Raw genomic sequence first — 20,140 nt, 5'->3', positions numbered from 1 at the left:
GCACGAGTTCCGATTCCGGGAACGAGAGGGATCGTATATTCGCGAGACTGAGCCAGGAGGACGAGGAGTTCCGCAGGAAGATAGTGAACCTTCACAGAAAGTTGTCGGACGTCGAGGACACCTGCGTGGCCGACGGCGCGTCGAAGGAAGCGGAACGCCTGAGGGAGCTGGAATCGGTGGCGCGACGAGCGGAGGAGACCAGGGAGAGCAGAAACGCCGAGGCGAAGAGAGGCGAAGGATATCTGGGGCCGGAGCTCGGCGACACGAGGAGAAGCCGATACGGTCGAAGAGGCGACGCGCAACAAGAACAAAGGAGAAAGCGGATGGAGCTGTTCCAACGGAAGACGAGCAGGTTGGAGGAGGACTCGGACGATCAGAACGACAGCAGCCCGTCCAGAACAAGCGAGAAGAATTTCTTGAACCGGTTGAGAATAAAACGTCGCAGCATGAAGCTGCTCAGCTTCCTGAGCGGAAAGGCTGCGGACAGGTCGCAGGAGGAACGCGCCGCGAGACTACTGAGAATGTACATGCCCGAGAAAGGATCCAAAGCACAAAACACTATTTCTATTCATCATACGTCCAGGGACAGGCGATTTTGGAAGTTGCGCAGTCGAAGGCGAACAAATTCCTCTTAAACCGTAGGGGCATTCTCTGTTCGACCTCCGCGACGAACGCAGACAAGAAGAAGAAGAAGAAGAAGAAGAAGAAGAAGAAGAAGATGGGAACGACGACGGCCGCTTCTTTGTTACGTAGAATTCCCAGTATTCGAGTTATCAAAGTTTTTTGAATTCTATTTAAGCACGTACAGAAGTTCAGACTTGTTTTCATAGAGTCTAGCGTAACGATACAAAGAAGAAAAGAAAAAGAAAAAAAATAAATAAATAAAGACAGATTAGGTTTACAATTTTGAGTCTAGAGTATTCCTCCTTCGTCTCGTAAAACGGTTTCGAAGTGCTTTCGAAGTACTTTCGTCGAAAACGGTTAGTCGATTAAAAAAAATAAAATAAAATAAAATAAAATAAAATAAAACTGCAAAATGCGAGAATTCGCGTTTTGCACCGTAGCGTGCTTGTCAGAGTTTTTAACGGAATTCGATTCTTTGAGAGATTTGAGACGATCTAGCGAAACGTTTTTCCAAGTTATTGAGATGTTTTTGTTTTACTGCGTAAGACTGCTCCTCGATCTAGTCTCGCTCATTAAAACTGTTAGACGAAGTTTGTTTCAATTTTTTTTTTTTTTTTTTTTTGGAACACCGTATCTCAGTAGGTCCGCACGACTGACGCAACGCGGCACTCATTTTCCACCATAGGTCTTGCTCGAATATACCGAAAAAGAAAACAAATTGTAAAAAAAATTGAAAAAAATTGGAAAAAAAAAGATTGAAATTTTAACATTACTGTTGGTAGGTTGTAACATGGCCGAATGGCTGTAATCAATATACAAAATAAAGTATATTATTTGTTCAATGATTGTTTCCACATTTCCTGAAACATCTACGATGTTTTACGATATGTTGTTTCCAATGTTTCTTTCGAACTACTTCAATTTCAATCGAATGGTAGACACGCCGATTCATTTTTCGTGGCTTTCGCGATAATCTAGCAAAATGCGAAATCTCACGATAAATTTTCAATCGCTGAAAGAGAAGATTATTTCAAATTTTCCCGCTGAAAATGGCTCAAGACACGACTTGATTCGATTTTTAAAAAAATACTAAACACTTCTGTCACGATTAGTTTAAAAAGGTATCATTTTCATACGTATATTTCTTTCAAATGTATATCGTGCAACAATTCTGATTCAATTTCAAATTCAAGTTTCCAGCTATTGAATACAATTTGCAAATTTTTGCACATTTTCGCGTTTTATAGGACAAATGAACTATATAGAAAGAAAGTTTAAGTTTCACAAACAGATGTGAAAGTTTGCAAATTAATTTTCCTAATTAGTTTTTTTTCGCAAATGAAAATTTACTTACTTTGTGGACGTTGAAGTGCTAGCGCTGCAGTGAAACTATGGCACTGTGGAATTAAAGTTGGTGTCCTTGTTTACAAATAAAACAGGTGCTGCCATCTGTTGAACTTCCCTCTCCTTGTCTAATTCACTGAAAAAAAATTTCAAATTTGTTATTCATGCATTTTTGCCACGTCAACTGGAATATGGAAAGAAAGCTTAGCGTTTGAGAATGAAACTGCAATTACAGAAATCCATGAATTAATTTTCTCAATCAAGTTATTTTCACAAATAAAAATTTCCTAAATTAATGGATACCAGTGCTACGTCGCGGTGAAATGATGGAACTAAAATCTATTGTTCTTGTTGCAACAAGGATAGCAATAGATTTTAGTTCCATCATTCCACCGCGGCGCTAGCATTTCAATGTCTATGAATTTTCATTTTTGAAATTTTTATTTACGAAAAGACCAATTGAGAGCAATAATTTATAACATGATACATGATATGATATATTAATTTTTTTTTATGACTATTATTTTAAAACTATTACTGGTAATATATTTCGTACAGAAAAGCCGCGGGTTTTGCGGATGTATCGGACAAATCGTCTGTAAATTTTATTTAAAAAACTATGAAATGAATTATCATATATCTTAAGATTTATCTTATCAATGATTTTATATGTAAAATTATATAAAGCTTCGCATGCTGACACACTGTCGTAACGTGATTGTCGGCAATGTGTTTGAACATACATATGGCGCAGTTATGTAACCAATAAGAGGTTATAGTCGCAGAAGAATTGCTTGACAGCAAAATGACTAAACGTACGATGGGAACGGTGACGCGAGTTATTTTGAAACTGAGTGCTGCGACCACCATAGGATTTAGTGGTTGGTGTCTGGGAAGATACTCAGAACAGCAACGACATTTGAATGCAGAAATAAGAGACAGTGGAACTAATATTATCTCGAATGTAAACATTAAAAAAATGCCCGGTTTACCCCTATTTGGAACCGTTTCTGCAGCGGTTCCCGTACAGGTTGATACGAATATGGGTTCAAAATTATCGACAACGAGTACTAGAGTGGCCGAAGTAAGTTATTCAAATCGCGCTTAACCTTATTAATGAAAAACCGTGTCAAAAGTTTCACCAAAAATTCTGTAGGATAAATGAAAAAAGAATGATGAAATACTATAAAATACTACAAAATAATGTGATAAAATAATTTTTGTATTCTCTAGATTATGAAATTCGGTTTTCCCGGATTGGATCATGTCAGATCCTACGAAGATTTTGTTCTTTCATACGACAGAAGAAACAGGGTAGCAAATTGGGTCTTTGAACATTTAAACAAAGATAAATTACAACCCAATAACGAGATATCACGTAGCAAGTGCGAATTTAAATCTGATCCAAGTATACATCCCTTCTTTAGGTAAATGTCTGTAGTTTTTAATCGACTTGGTATTTTTGAATCATTTCAATAATTTAATTAACAATCAGATCAGAGAACAGCGATTACAAAGGCAGCGGATATGATCGTGGACATTTGGCAGCTGCTGGAAATCACAAGTGTGCTCAAAGTCACATAGATCAGACATTCTTCCTGACAAACATGGCACCGCAAGTGGGTGTGGGATTCAACAGAGATTCTTGGAACAGACTGGAAAAATACGTCAGGCATTTGACTAAAGTTTATAAGGACGTGTATGTTTGTACCGGTCCTTTGTATTTACCAAAGTGAGATGCATTTTGTTATTTCACGCGATCTGTTTTCTTGAATGATGTACTAAATATACAATTATTACAGAGTAGAAGCTAATGGCAAGAAGTATGTTCGATATGAAGTTATTGGTACAAATCATGTGGCTGTGCCTACACATTTTTATAAGATAGTCGTTGGTGAAACGCACGATTCAAAGTTAGAAATGGAAGCATTTGTAATGCCAAATACTCCAATAGATGATAATGCACCTCTAACAAATTTCCAGGTAAATCATCAGTATTAGAATCAAGATTTTATTATATGCCCTAAAACTAATCATAATAAATATATCACAACAGGTACCACCAGAAAGTATAGAACGCGCTGCTGGACTTTTATTTTTTGATAAGATCGCACGCGATAAATTAAATAAAATCAATGGGAAGGTAGTTAAATAGTTACGATATCAAGACAACTTGAAATAGATAGAATATTTTGTTTTAGCAGAATTTTATATGGAAATTAATTTTAAAAAGAGATTTCATTGAATGAAAATTTTTGATTACCTTGAAATCTCTCAAAAATGTACCTGAGAATTTTAACCTGGGATTACCACGTCGTTAACTCCGGGTTAAGTAATTTTTTACTCTTAAATAATACATGTACATATATAGTAATATGTTTTTTATTTATTATAAAAATTATATAAATTTATGACCTTTATACACCTTTAATACTTTGACACGTATTTTACAAAAAAAAGAAATAAATACTATGTTGAAATGTTTAGATTTTTATTGTTTTTGTACATTTAGTTCAAATTGTAATAATTATTTATGCATAATATTGCGTGTTGTCACAAAATAAGTACTCACGTGAAAAGCGCATGCACACGTACGTATCTCTTAGTACCCAAAATTTCAGTCTTGCAAAAAACATTAATGATATTCACTTTATAATACACATTGGACAAAAATTACTTTCCATAACTTATAATAAAATATAATACGATTACTCTTATCGTTTCAAATATAAACTATAAACATAATTGTGTTTTTGATTGATATCATCCACATACTACGATGCTTAAAACGAGCATGTTTATTATTTTGCAATTAGTTCAATTTCGATCCTACAAGACAGAAAGATAGTAATCTTGGTCATGAAATCATCGTACCAACAATATGTCAACTCTCATTTCTGTATAATTATTCTCGACTATTGAAGAAGCGATGATACGTATATATCATTTATACTTTAATGGACAAGAAGATTGTTCGCTATTACTTTGGTCGTGGTATTAAGTAATTACATACAAAATAATTCATCATTAAATACTATATTCATAATGTAAAATGTTAATGATAGAATAGTCATTAATTTTTTTTTTTTTTTTTTGCAACGTAATCTAATCTATGTACAAAATGAACCAGCTTGAACAAGCCTGTAAATACACGTGCATTAGTAGACACGCAATGTGATAAATACCCTTTATAGCAATGAAGTCCAAGCCTTTTTGGCGAACAAATTAGTTTTTCTCTTTACTCCCACGTATCGTTCTTTTGTTCTAAGAGCGAGGTAGAAAAAGAGAAATATTATTTTATACAGAGATTTCTTAATCACTTAGTGCTAATTTCTCTTTTCTCTAACGATAACGCGTGGAAGGGGACAAAATCGCGTAAAGGGTTCCACCAATCTGTAAACAGTATTGCTTTACAATATTTTTACAAAGTACCAGCAATAACGTCCTTTGCGATAGATCATAATATCACTATGTTGTATTAATATCTGTATCATGATTACCCAAAGTCTAACAAATAAGACGTTAATAATGAATATCATTATGCTTTAGAGATCTCGATGTAACATACTTGCAATATACATTTCTTCGATGTTTCAAATTTATCGCTTATAAATAAAAGCTTTTAAGTAGGATTAATTAGGCACTAAAATGGACGGGTTTCGTTTCTTAGGAGATTTTTTTCGAGTATTGCTTATCAAGTTAAGGACACTTAATGAAATTTTAAGTACACTTTGTATATGATTTGTTCGAATTAACAGCACGATTAATGTATAAATTTTATAACGAATTCTTCATCTCACTGTTTGCGATCAATTTTTTTTCTTTCAATTCTTTTGTTGTATATTCCACTTTCGTTTTTATCTTACAGTCAACTTTAAATTTCATGGGCAGTTTTGATACATTTCATCCTCAGCGTTGCTTTCAGGTATCTTAAATTCGACTATTATGTTCCAAATTGCTCATTGAACTCCTTATGTCAATGTGATAGTTGCGTGGTAAAGTAGCATGGACTAGAAGACGCGCGATGAAATCTCGTATATTTTCATTGACCGTTTTGAAGCAGTTTTGCCGAGAAAACGAGCCCTTGGATTTTTTTCTCTTTAATATCCGCTAACACTGCGACCAACAACGATGCATATTCCTGGCAGACTAGGATTTTTTAAGACACGGAACATCTATATTCTGTTCCTTCGTAATATATGCCTACGAAATGTGTTCTTAGATTAATCTTTCCTCCGGTGGTGGTTTCATCACATTGTCCATTTCTACACGCGGGTTACTGAATTCTTGAGCACTTGGACTGTACGTTCCTCGAGTAGCTCGTTTCTTTCTAGCCATCATGAATAACGCGATTAAAGAGCCGGCCGCAATAATGAACAGACAACCAACTATAGGACCAACGATCACTGCTATGTCAAGTGCTTGACTACTCAAAAAGTTCTCCGTCTAAAATGTAAGACAAAATTTATAAGTGTATAATTGATCATCAAGACAAATTATGTTAGAATATCGGAACATACCTCTGTACAATTTTGTCCAGTGTAATCTTGTGTGCACTGACACCTGTAACCGCCGTCGTCTCCACATTTACACGTACCTCCGTTTTGACAATAATCCTAAAGATCATAAGACATAAGAAACATGTATACCAATGTATCGAATAAGAAAAATTGTCTGAGAAATAATACCGCTCGACAGGGATCCAGCATTCCACAATTGTACCCGCAGTAACCTGGCTCACAGATACATTGATAAGTTCCTGGCAAATTTTCACACCGTCCTTGACCACAATCCGTCGTTTTCATTTCGCATTCGTCTATATCGATCGAACAATCATATCCAGTGTAACCGGTATCGTTACAATCGCATGTGAAACTGTCCACACCATCATAGCACTTTCCATCATTTTTACACGGTACATTTCCCTCTGCATCCGGCGCGCAGTCATCGATATTAATTTCGCAATATAATCCGGAATAGCCGGGCAGACAAGTGCACCGTGGTGTCTAGCAGTTTGAAGTAACAAGTTATTGCAGATGTAATTATTAAGATCAAATGAAACTCCTCGCATTGTCAATCGAATTGTATGCATACCTGGTGTAAGTAATCACATCTGCCACCATTCTGGCATTTTTGTGCGATGCAGTAAGGAGTATCACAGATAGAACCTTCGTAACCAGTCATACAAGTACAAGTGAAATTATCACCAGTTTGTGAATTCACAATATCCGTGCAACTGCCACCGTTCTTGCAAGGTTGATTTTCACAAGTGATCAGACGGAAGTTTTCACATCGCTCGCCAGTAAATTGATCGGGGCATTCACAGCGGAAGTAGCCAGGAAGATTTAAGCATACGCCATCATGCTGACAAGGGCTAAGCGTTACGCACTCATTTATGTCGCTGTCGCATCTGAAATAAATATATATAATTGACAAACACATATACGATAGCGTAAATATACATTTAATATAATATATTGTGTTATATACTAACAACCATCCCTGCCAACCGCTGTTGCACACACATGTGTAATTAGCAATTCCATCGATGCACGTTGCTCCATTTTTACATTTATTATCAATGCATTCATCGATGTTAACGGAACAATCGTCTTTTGTATACCCCGGCGGACATTCACAGATGTAACTGGTTGCTTGGTCGAGACAGTAGCCGTCATTTTTGCACTCGGTGTCGAAGCAAAGTTGACAGCCAATAACATCGTGGTACGTTGAATTATTCTCGTGCAACGCCAGGTATTCCAAAGGTGTAAAATTGGCGTTCTGGTACACCTCTTCGTATGTGAAATAGTGCAGAAGCATACTCCCAATTCTTACTTCACCCAGGCATCCTTTGAAAGCCTCTCCTACAATAATCAATAAACAAAGATATGAAAGATAGATGTATAATTAAAAAAAAAATAGAAAACGAACAATTTGACGCATTACCTGACATTGTGTTGTAAGGTGGCGAAGCGGTGGTCAAAGTACGTTCAGTAAAATCTATCGAATTTTCATTAATACCGCTTTTATTTTCCAAGCTTTGTTTACTAGGATCGATTGCTGCGTAACTAGAGCCAAGTCCACCGAGGGTGACCGTTCCAGTAATTAGTAAATCGTACCACAAGGGAAAACTAAAATTTGGACTAACGTGCGACGCGTATTCCTCGTTGGAGTTTGCGTACCCGCATTCCATGGAATTATTGTTCAATCTCAATACAATTGACGTCCAGTTGCCGTCAGGTTCGGCTTTGCCGAAAGTAAGTATTCCTTGGTTTTGCAAGTCCAAACGCCAAGACACCGTGATCTTGTCTTTGTAAACAGAAACGATGAAATGTTGATCGCCTATACGAGGCGCGATATGCATTAACGTGCCACCGGTGTTCGATCGATACGTAATTTGAATCGTATCGATCGTCGAATCCGTAACATTTTTCTCTTCAACCTGATTATAGACATAGGTGAAAGAAGTTGTCACCCCGTTGAAAGTGGCATTGGCTATGCACTCGTAACCATCGTCTAAATTCTGGCATTTTGATCCGGCGGGACAGTCCTGCAGTTGACAAAATTCCATTTCTTGGCAAGTTTTGCCAGTGTAGCCTCGTGGACACTGACACCAGAAATCGTTCCACGTGACGTGACAAGTCCCGTTGTGATTGCACGGATTACTCACGCACACATTATCGGATACTACACCCTTCAGGATTTTGTCGTAGTCGAAGGTCACGTTGCCAAATTGTATCGGAGTGGGAATATCATTTGCCTAAAAAAAAAAAAATGATGGATAATTTCATTACTATTACTATATTATTTTATTATTGTCACTATATTGTAGTAACTCAATTTTTAGTGAAATCTTCTAGGATTGAATTGAAATCCTTACCTTCAGGGGAAAGAATTCAACTACCATAGTTTCGATGCCATTGGATATCTGAACGTCTTGAATAATTCCTTTGAAGTTGACTTGTGGAGTTTGCGAGACTTCTATCTGACGATTGTCGACTTGCCGTATGTATCTGGATGCTTGTGGCAAACCACCCAAGTACAGTACAGTTACGTTTAACTGGCCGGATGCGCTGATAGTTTTCCGGAAGTACTCGGTACCGTTGATTTTCACTTGCACCAACGTTATGTTTCGGACTATCTGTATCAGATGATTGTTCCCGTCGTTCAATTTCACACCGCCGACGGTGTAAGCTTCCGAGCCATTAAACTGAATTCTAACGAGCAACTCGCCACCTTCCAATTGAGCTGCTATGTAAGTCTTCTCTTGAGGCTTGAGATCCGTCTGCGGATTTGGCTCTGTGCCCAGATAAAATATATCGCCCCTGTCCTGCCTCGTGCGAATGAACATGGAAATATCAACGATCGATCTGACCGCTCGCCTGGCCGTGTCGGACACTTTCACGGTCACGTATCCATTTGTTATGTTTTCGTATCCGAACGTGGCTGCTGTCATATTGTACTGACAGGTGTGGCCGAGATACGGTCTCTCGCATTTGCAAGAAAAATCACGCCACCTGTCTGTGCAGTGGCCACCGTTCTTACAACGATTTGGTGAACATTGGGCCTCGCGTGGACATCCTGGTTCAACATTCTCCATGTACACGGTTTTCGACGAGGTACCAGAGTATACCTGGGAAATTTTTCACAATAAATTCAATAAAAACAAATAATAATGTTTCATGAAAATTTTCATGAGAAGATATCGAACGTACCCACTCTCCGTTGATAACGACATCCTCGGTGCAACCGACGAAGAAAGCTGGGCCATGGGTTAATCGTCGAAGGTAATTGGTGGTACCACCAACGTACGTCATTGGGAACGACGTGTGATTTGAGTTCGAGCCTTCATTTAAACTGATGGGATAGATTGTTTGTTCCTCGTTAGCCGAGAGTACCAGATGCGTGGCATTGATCGCTACGAATACTTTCTGCCAAGTGGAATCGTTTAATTTACTGCCGATGAACACGCCCTCCCACTTGTTCAGAAGACTCGAGTGCAAGTTCAACTTGCCGTTGACGAGCTCGAGAATGTAGAATGTCGAGCCCTTTCCAATAGCGAGTAATCCATTCGGCAGGGTCGTTCGAAAGCGAAATTGTATGTCGTATCCTTCGTCTCGAGTGGTATTCACCAGGACGTACGAGTTACCGTTCAAAGACATTGTCGTTACCTACGAAAGAAGGAAAGAGGATTGTATAAATAAGAAAGGAGGGCTAAAAAAAAAAAAAATTGCGACTTTTTTCATCTACGCACCTTCTTCTGTGTCGCGTATTTTTGTGCAAGATACAACAGGTGTAGTTCAATTAAACAAGTGGCAGATTTAATTAAGTAACGCGCAAGCTCACGTAGGAAAAACGAGGAAAAGAGAATCGACGGAAGTACGCAACGAAACTTACGTAATCGCAAATCTCTCCGTGATAACCGTTCGGGCAGGTACAGTTGAATTTGTGTATCGCTTCGTCGACGAGATACGGCCAACATGTACCACCGTTTTGACAAGCATTCCCTTGACAACCGATCAACTCCACCGAACAATTTTTCCCCCCATATTCCGGCTCGCACGTGCAGGTATAATCAGCTCTTCCATCGGTGCACACACCATGCTCGCAGGGTGAGTATCTCTTGCACTCGTCGATGTCATGTTGACAATGATCGCCCTCGTATCCCTCGTCGCATTCGCAGGTATAGCCACCGATACGATCCACGCAGGTTCCAGCTTGGCACGGATTACTCTCGCATTCGTTGATATTTACTTCGCAATTTTTCCCCGTAACACCCTGCACGCAAAGGCATTCGTATCTAAAAAGAAAAAAAAGAACGATTAAATTACAATCATTTCTCAGATATTTTTGTCTTGTCAAATCAGAAACATCACCGTCACGCTTACCCACTCGCATTCGCGTAACTGAACTCCTGGTTAAATATCGAAGGCAACGTTAGCGCGTCGCTCTTGTACAATTCCATGTTCGATCTCTCCAAGCAAGTGCCGTTGTACTGGCAGGGCGAGCTGTCGCACTCGTTTATGTCCACCTCGCAATTTTTGCCAGTGTAGCCGGCGTAACACTGGCATTTGTAATTCTTGACGTCGTCCACGCAGTGAGCGCCGTTCACGCACGGTCCCGATCGGCAGTCGTCGATGTTCTTCTCGCAGTGTGCTCCCTCGAAACCGGTGTCGGTGCAGTCGCAGGTATAGTTGTTTATACCGTCTATGCATTGGCCGTGGTTCAAGCACGGCGATGGCTCGCAATCGTCGATGTTTATCTCGCAGTTCAATCCGCGAAAACCAGGCGAGCAAATGCATATGTAGCTGGCGATCTCGTCGACGCAGGTCGCGCCGTTTAAACAGGGATTACTCTCGCACTCGTTCACGTCTATGTCGCACGTTTTCCCGGAGTAACCGGGCGGGCACTGGCACTCGAACGTGTTGATGCCGTCGATACACGTGGCGTTGTTTTTACACGGGCCGCACAGGCACTCGTCGATATCGATGTCGCAGTGATCTCCGGAGAATCCTGGCCTGCAGAAGCAATTGTAGCTGCCGTCCGTGTTCACGCAAATGCCGTTGTTACACAACGAGCTGCCTTCTACCTCGCACTCGTTCACGTCCTCCTCGCAAAACTTCCCTGTGTGTTCAAGCAATCGATTAGTGCCATAAAAAAAACAGCTGTGTTTGTTCAGTCTTTTCAATGTAATCTACGTTCATAATTCTCATTGAATCTGACAGGAATGTATTTATATACGACACGTTCCCTGAACGAAAATCATTTCTACACCAAATGATATTATTCTCATTATGAAATAACGATTGCTGATATTACTTTTATGTGGTCTGTAATGATGTTTGGAACACTTCACGCCGATATTGGTACATAATAAGTTATGTCAGTCAGTTTTTTTTTTTCGACACGAATTAAGAAAAGGTAATGGAAATCTAGTAAAGAGGCATCGTTGCATTTCTTGCTATAAAATGTAAAAACTGTTAATGGTAACATTGCACGGGACACTATAAAATGGGTGACTAGAGTTTGTCCTAACAAACGATTTTCATGTCATCCGTGCTTCAACAAAACACGTCGATATAAATATTATTTACTGTATAATTTCTTGAATTTTGTGAGTGATTGTTTTGCGAATGAATTTTGTTCCACTACTCTATTCCCTCATTATTCTCTTTTTCATATTACTATTGTTTGTTACACGAATTATTTTTTAAACACTTGAAAATATCAAAAATAAATTCACAGTACTGAAACAGAAAAAAAAAACAGACAAATTTCTCAGATGTATTAAACATCATAGCGTGTACCGTTTTAAGTGTGATGACGTGATAAACGAACTTAACAAGAATACACACTGTTCACAAAAATTAGGGGATATTTAAAAATGAATATGAAGCGATAAAAAAGAAGGAGCATTCGATTCCTTTTTATCAAAGAAGAACATCAGAAAAGCAACTGGTCGTTTGTCCTTTTTTTTATCATATCCATTCTGAGATATCCCCTAATTTCTGCGAACAGTATATCTCACGTATGCAAGCTTCGTCCGACAAAATTTACCTTTGAAACCATCTTTGCACTTGCATTCGAAACCGTGCTCCCCGCGATCGATACACGTGCCGCTGTTACAAGGCTTCGTCGCGCAATGGTCAACGATAAGAGTGCAGTTAGGATCTCTGTAACCTTCGCGGCATTTGCACTCGTAACCAGCGATACCGTCCACGCAGACTTTCCCGTCAGGGCATAACACGTCGACGCAGTCGTCCACGTTCACGTCGCAGACCTTCCCCTCGAATCCGCGCGGGCACTCGCATACGAATTCTCGCCGTGACCTCGGTATCAGCGTGCAGTTCCCGTTGTTCTGGCAGGGATTCACCGCGCACGCATTGAACTCGCGCTCGCAGTTTTCATCCATGAAGTCCTTCGTACAGTTGCATATGTACCCGTTGATTCGGTCGATGCAGGTGCCGCCGTTCTGACAAGGCTGTGACAAGCACTCGTCCACGTTGATCTGGCAGTTTTTACCTGGCGACAGACGTGTTTTGTTAGATCGTGCAACAGCTTTTCTTTTAACTTGTAAGAAAAAAAAAAAGAAAGAAAATGTTCAACAAAAACTTTCGCAAAATGTTCTTGCAATTTGCAGAAGCATTCAGAGGCAAGTAACAGGTGTTTGCATCGTCCACGCGTAATGGTAATTTGTTACAGCTATCAGAGCACTATGGGAAATAAGAAATATCTGTTATTTGTACATTTTTTTTTAACAATTCGCGTAAATATGTAACGATAAAATCCAGTCTTTGACGATAGAAAGATAGATGAAGCAAGTTGACACTAGGACAGAATTTGAGAAGCAGAAGCATTCGAACGCTTAAACGATTATAAAAGATTTGCTAATCGACTGCACTGATTACCGGTGTATCCTGCAAGGCATTGACAGTAGTAGCTGTTTTGCTGATCGATGCAGATACCGCCGTTGCGGCATGGATCGCTGGAGCACTCGTCCACGTCGATGGAACACTCGGGGCCCGTCCATCCTGGCTCGCAGGTGCAGTAATAACCGCCGGACTGTTCGAAGCGAGGCGTAACAAACAAAGCAAGAGGCCACATAGAGACACGATACGTATATTCGATGGGACGCGGTTGATTGATCGGCATGCAAAGTGATCTGCTAACGTCTCACTCACGTAATCGTGGCAAGCAGAAGCTTGCTTGCAAGGTAGATCGCGACAGGTGATCGGATCCTTGCACTGCGGCCCCGTCCAAAATCTCGGACACTGGCACATGATGCCGAAACGCGTCTCGAGGCAGCTGCCCCCGTTGTAACAAGCGGAACACCAATCGGAAGCGGGTGACAGACATGTGGTTCCTGATTGTTCGGAAATAAAGACGACACGAAACACGGGGTTAGTCACACGGTAGATGAAGACGTAGAGAAACATTAGCCATGACGACGTTTTATCTATGACGACTTTCTTAGTTTTGTATAAAATATATAAAATATATAAAAAAGTTATATATTTATATTATATATGAAATATATATCAAAAGTTATATATTTATACTCTGTACAATATATATCAGAAGTTATATATTTATATATGTAAAGTATATATAAAAAATTATGAAAATTAATATTTTATGTAAAAAATTATATTTTATACATAAAAAATTATAAAAATTAATATTTTATATATATAAAAATATTATATAAAAAATTATATATTTATACTATATATAAAATATATCAAAAGTTATATATTTATACTTTATACAAAATATATCAGAAGTTATATATTTATATATATAAAGTATATATAAAAGATTACATTTTATATATAAAAAATTATAAAAATTAATATTTTATATAAAAAATTATTTTATATATAATTATAAAAATTGATATTTTATATAAAAAAATTTTATATAAAACTAATATTTTATATAAAAAATTACAAAAATTAATATTTTATATATATAAAATATATATAAAAATATTATATAACAAAATTATATATTTATACTATATATAAAATATATCAAAAGTTATATATTTATACTTTATATAAAATATATCAAAAGTATATAAAAACGTCAAAAATATGATGTTTAGCGAATGAGAAATAAATTTCTGCGTACTGGTTCCGCTTTCCCTTGAGGAACTGCATGAAGGAAAAGTATATAAGTTTCAGAAGAAAGCATCAGCAGCGAATCATTTTCAATTATATTATTTTCACAGACGAATATAACGCACAAGCCTCGAAATGTTCCCTTTCTCTCACCTTTCCATTCCGGTGGACAAGTACAGTTGTATCCGTCTTTGTTGCTTGTGCACGTCCCGCCATTGCTACACGGGTTACTGGCACAGTAATTGATGGTGCAGTTCGGGGGATTGCCCATGAATCCGGGGTTACAGACGCATTGCGGCCCGTGTGCGTCCTCCACGCAGATGCTGTTCGGCGGGCAGGCCGCGTTCTCGCATAAACTCTTGAGCTCGCAGTGTCGGCCGGCGTATCCGGATAGGCAATTACAGTGATAGGAGCCAACGTCGTCCACGCAGTCGGCCCCGTGCATGCAAGGATTCGACAGGCACTCGTTCAAGTTCAGCTCGCAGTTCTGGCCCTCGAAACCGTTCGGGCAGTGACAGATGTAGCCGCCGTAATTGTCGTAGCACACGCCGTTATTCAAACAGGGATTCGCCAGGCATTCGTCGATGTCAATCTCGCAGTTAGCACCTTCGTACCTGCAATACAATGAAAATGATTGTGAATTATCGCTCGAATTGTTTTTCAACTCTCTAGACAGGTAACTCGAGTGATTACGTTTGCTCTTGTAACTTTTTTTTTCTCGTATCTTATCGTAGCTTATTGGCTAACTAGACATCGCTCTTTCCTTTCTGAGCTTCAAAAGTTGAAATTTCTGTTATTTCAACGCTATACACAAAGCATCGATAGAAAACTTGTTTCCAAATAGAATAATGAAATGTAGAAAAGAAATTTAGTCTGAGAATGACCGGGATGATTCTTTCTCGAATTATCGAGTAGTATAGATAGCGAGTGAGAAACGTACCCCGTTCTATCGCATATGCAGGTGTAATTATTAACACCGTCGATGCAAACGCCACCGTGTATGCAAGGATTCGGCGAGCACTCGTTGATATTGGTCTCGCAATTTTTCCCCGTCCATCCGGGCAGGCACTCGCATTTATACTCGCTCTCGGTAAGCGCTATGCAAACACCTTCGTTTCTGCACGGGCTTTGCTCGCAAAGTCGTACGCCGAGCTGCGATTCACAGTAAATTCCGGTGAAGCCTGGCTTGCACGCACAGCTAAAATCTCCTTTCGAGTCTTCGTTACACGTGCCACCGTTGCGGCAGGGGCTGCTCATACACGGCGGACCTGATAAATTTCACACCAAGAAGGTACACTTTAGAATTCATAGAACGGCTACGGCAGCGCTTTTATAGCGATAGAATGTGAACATGAAATCCAGTGTGTTCCCGCGCAATCCAAGCACCTGTTGTCAAATAAACGAAACGAACCCGTAAGAAAGACGCGAAACGCGACGAGATTGGCAACTGAAAAATGTACAATTGGAAAAGCAGATAGGAATGTTAGCACAGTTCTTCCCGGGCACGTTAATTTTCACCCTTTTGACGATTATTCAAAATGAAACAACGACGACGCGACGATGTGAAATATTGAAGCAGAAACCGAAACTCGTGCAAACTCGTTTCTTATAAACGTTCAGACGTTCGTTATCGATTGCGAGTGTTCCTATGTGATCGAGAAAAAAAAAGCAGACAGAGGGTGAGAGACTCATGCAAATGTTATAGATGAAAGCTAATAAAAGACGATCCATGGCCGAGTAGTTGTGACGCTGACATTTCAACGCGTTTCGTTTCTCCTGACTTTTAATTTTTGTGCGTTTTGGCGCGAGAAGAAGAACAGGACGCGAATTTGTATCGAAGAGCAACTTAATCTCTCGCGCTGGAAACGAGAATTTAATTTTTTTGTCCCAAATTGCAACCTTTTCTGTTTTCAGCTTTAAGTATATTGAAACGTAAACCAGGCAAAACAAACGATAAGTTTATTAAACGACGAGCTCAAAAGGAAAAGAAAGCGACGAATTATCGTATACGGTTCGGTCGCTCGTTATGGTCCGCGAGCCAGTTGCCAGCGCAAAGGGGTTAATTTGGCCCTTGTGAAATATCCACGTGTCAGAGTAGAATGTATAAAATTAATCTCTACAAGGCCGTGGATCTGTTTCTATCATTCGCTCTCTGCGCTAATATCCCATAGTCGACGTCAATGTCTACCGTCGTCAATTTGACAGTTGTTGCCGGAATATCGGGCGTAACAGTGACACTCGTAACGATCCTGCCGTGACACGCATTTACCATGCATCATGCATGGCTCGTGATGGCAGAAATCCATGGTGGTGACTGCGCCTGTTCCTACACCACCTGCGTTAAGTCCTGCGCTCGTACCACCTGAAAGTTTTCGTAGGAAAATCTGCCATGCAATCTGCTACTTCGTATGGAAAAAAAAAAAAAAAAGAAGAAACAAATCACACGGATTCGCATGATCCGTGTAATCTGAGAGTTCTTACGGAGAAACCAGAAACTAAAGTATACAAGTGATCTTCACTCTGTGAAAGTGTGTGCGCAAAGTGATTCAAAATTCTACAGCCAGAATTATTACAGATACTTGATCTCTCGTCTACGAGAAATTACACGCGATGTATTACAATACATATTAGGATAGTCGATTTCTACGTTGTCGATATTTTTCTTCTCACAATGAACGGCAAGATTTCCAGATCTCGAACATTGTAAACGACGACACAACATCGTACAAAATCCTTACATCCTTTGTTTTCTGCGGGACACTGGCCGAAAACAGCTCCGTTATTGATGGTATCGTTAAAAAGAATACCAGGACCTTGGAGTATGCATCCTCTGAATCCTTCGCCCACGATCAGAGACCCGTTCATGTCGTAATCGGGTAGTGTAAGAATCGCGGCGTTATACGTTGCATTAGCAATCACCTGAAACAGAATCGTCGCGAGGGATCAACGAAACGAAGCTTGACAGTTTTTCAGATCTACCGGGAGAGTTTTATAAATATTAATGCACTGTTGATCGGCGATTTTATGCAGAAGCTATCTCACGTCACCGGCTATTTCGCAATTGAAAGTTGAAACAATCTAAATAAATTTCAATATACTTTATTTATAAAGTATATAAAATATATATTATATTTTATACGTGTGACATATTTTTTCTCGGTGTGATAAACTGTATAGTAATCACCTATGTGTAATACACAACAGGTTTTTCAAATATATCTGGTTTCTATTTCTGGATATATCAAATTTTTGTAAATGGCGACTAAAATTGCGATAGAAACCTAAATGTCAATAAGAGTAATTTTTCTTTTTATAATAAAGTGAACACGATTGTGAACACAACGAAGAAAGATTCCACGATATCCTGTATTAGCCTGAATGTCAGAAGTGAAAATCGTCAACGTTTTGAGCACACAAAACACGAGTTGACAATGTAATTAGACGAATTGATTTAGTATGTTTGTCGTTACAGTAAGGAAGATCTTTCGTCTTGAAAGAAAATTAATTAATTAGCTAATTTAACTTACTAACTTACTCAACTTCTTAGCTGACTTAACCTCTTGCGCTGGAATGACGTGCCATGCACGTCCCAAAATTGTAATATTTCCTTAGTTTCAAGTATATTTAAGTATAAACCAGGCAAAGCAAATAATAAATTTATTACTTCTCAATAATTTCTATCCAGTGATATCATACCGACGAGTTCAAAAAGAAAACGACGAATTGTCGTATACGGTTTTGGTCACTCGTTACGGTCCGCAATCAGTTGCCAACGCAAGTGGTTAGCCTCTTGCGCTGGAATAACGTGCCACGTCCCAAAATTGCAATATTTCCTCAGTTTCAAGTATATTTAAGTATAAACCAGGCAAAGTAAATAATAAATTTATTACTTCTCAATAATTTCTATCCAGTGATACCATACCGACGAGTTCAAAAAGAAAGCGACGAATTGTCGTATACGGTTTTGGTCACTCGTTACGGTCCGCAATCAGTTGCCAACGCAAGTGGTTAACTTACTTATAACCTCAACTTACTAACTCAACTTGAAAGTTAATTACCTGCGTGTGGCCAGCCGCGTTCAACGTAAGATTGCCGAGTCTGAAAAAGAGATTGACATTGTGCCAGGCATTGTTCAGCAATCTGGCGTTGAGTCTTGCTTTGTATCGTTGCTGGTCGACAATGGCCGAGAACAGCAATCCATCCGGGGTCACTTCGAGGCTGATCGAGTCCTCGTTGTATTTCTGGGTGAAAAGCCGGCCACCATCGCAAGTTCGGAAACTGAGACCGCTGTGCCTGTGGACGGACACGAACGAGCTCAATTTGAGGAACGTTGACCCATTGAAGTACGCTTCTCTCGGGCGTTCGTCGTAGTTCTTGTGTCTGGTGTCTTGCGGCGCTTCGTCGGTGACTACTAACAAGCTCGTAAGTACTGAAACATCAGGAAACGTACAAAGTTACACGCGTGAAATAACTTTCCAGTGGAGAGTGAGTAAAATTAGTAATTTTAAGTTCTTGTCAGTCAAGTATTTGAACAATCGGAGCAATCGTCAATCGAAAATAAAGGAAAGGGAAAGATCGCGGTGATCAATGCGCGAGTGTTCCAATTTCTCTGTTATCATCGGTAGATAGGTTGAAATCTTCTGCAAGATATCGCACGCCCGCATTCGATTCTAATCGGCGTGTACACGAAAGATTTGATTTCTCTGTTCACTGAAACGTTAAATTTAGGTTACTGAATCGTACTCGCTCAAATCAGTCATTGCTCGACGTCGAACAAGCTCCGTACTTTTATCCAAGTTTAGTTTTATTTCATTTCTCCTGTATCGGTGGTTCAGCCTAATTTAATACTTTCATATTACGCACGTATTAAGAAATTACATTTTTCGTTGCTCGATATCTCTCTTTATAGTAATGTGTTAAAAAAAGAAAAAAAAAATACAGAAACAACATCCGTGACTTCTCGAGCAAGACTGCTGATGAAGTCCACTGCACTCGCAGCAGGATCGATGGTAACCAATAAATAATGCATGAGATGCATCTGCACACCCTCGCAAGGTTGTATAGGAGAGACTCGTTTTAAGGTGAACATTACGGTTATACCTTGATGGAAATTCGTCGAGATCAAATGCAACCACGACGTAGTTGTCGTCTATGTTCTACATTGATATTTATTGCGCAAAAAAGGCCTAAATTAAATTAAATTAAGAAAGACCTAAGTTAAATATTTGAAAATAGGTAAAATACGGTAAAATTTAAGATTTAAATTTCATAAATTTACGGTAAAATTTAAAAATAGGTAAATACGCGGACAATTATTATAAATTGGCGTGTTTCATATATCTGGGTAAAACGGTGCGTTTGTTTAAATTTATTCAAATACACTTGACCAGACTAACGCCAAGTAAATTGACTGAGCTTTTGAATTAAAAAGTTTTTTCCTCGCAAGTATTAAAATCATCGGAAAATTCGACAGAATTTAAGATTAACGTCGCGTTCCTGACCTCGTCCGTCCGACACTTTGAAATAATTCGAGTGTATCGAGTACAAAA

The 20,140-nt window shown here is 39.1% G+C and overlaps 2 protein-coding genes across 2 annotated transcripts; one reads left to right on the top strand and one right to left on the bottom strand.

The window, feature by feature from the left end:
* Positions 1-2,662: 2,662 nt before the first annotated feature.
* LOC122533278 (endonuclease G, mitochondrial) lies at positions 2,663-4,709 on the top strand. Its single transcript, XM_043662860.1, has 5 exons — positions 2,663-3,052; positions 3,202-3,395; positions 3,464-3,700; positions 3,771-3,951; positions 4,025-4,709. Exons 1-5 carry the CDS (start codon positions 2,774-2,776, stop codon positions 4,121-4,123), a joined length of 990 nt encoding a protein of 329 aa, XP_043518795.1. The 5' UTR covers positions 2,663-2,773; the 3' UTR covers positions 4,124-4,709.
* On the bottom strand, positions 4,443-19,680 carry LOC122533271 (protein crumbs). Its single transcript, XM_043662842.1, has 19 exons — positions 19,531-19,680; positions 18,650-19,033; positions 17,330-17,510; positions 16,780-16,953; positions 15,532-15,859; positions 14,745-15,205; positions 13,650-13,831; positions 13,377-13,530; positions 12,526-12,990; positions 10,857-11,592; positions 10,366-10,768; positions 9,684-10,139; positions 8,849-9,601; positions 7,915-8,728; positions 7,463-7,832; positions 7,063-7,378; positions 6,657-6,974; positions 6,489-6,584; positions 4,443-6,414 (listed from the first exon to the last, which is right to left on the bottom strand). Exons 1-19 carry the CDS (start codon positions 19,678-19,680, stop codon positions 6,187-6,189), a joined length of 6,969 nt encoding a protein of 2,322 aa, XP_043518777.1. The 3' UTR covers positions 4,443-6,186.
* Between the last annotated feature and the right edge of the window lie 460 nt (positions 19,681-20,140).

This window comes from Frieseomelitta varia, unplaced genomic scaffold (assembly GCF_011392965.1).
Source record: "Frieseomelitta varia isolate USP_RPSP 00005682 unplaced genomic scaffold, Fvar_1.2 scaffold_514, whole genome shotgun sequence".
Classification (NCBI taxonomy): domain Eukaryota; kingdom Metazoa; phylum Arthropoda; class Insecta; order Hymenoptera; family Apidae; genus Frieseomelitta; species Frieseomelitta varia.
Note: the sequence above shows the minus strand (reverse complement) of the source record. Positions and strands in the feature narration are given on the sequence as shown.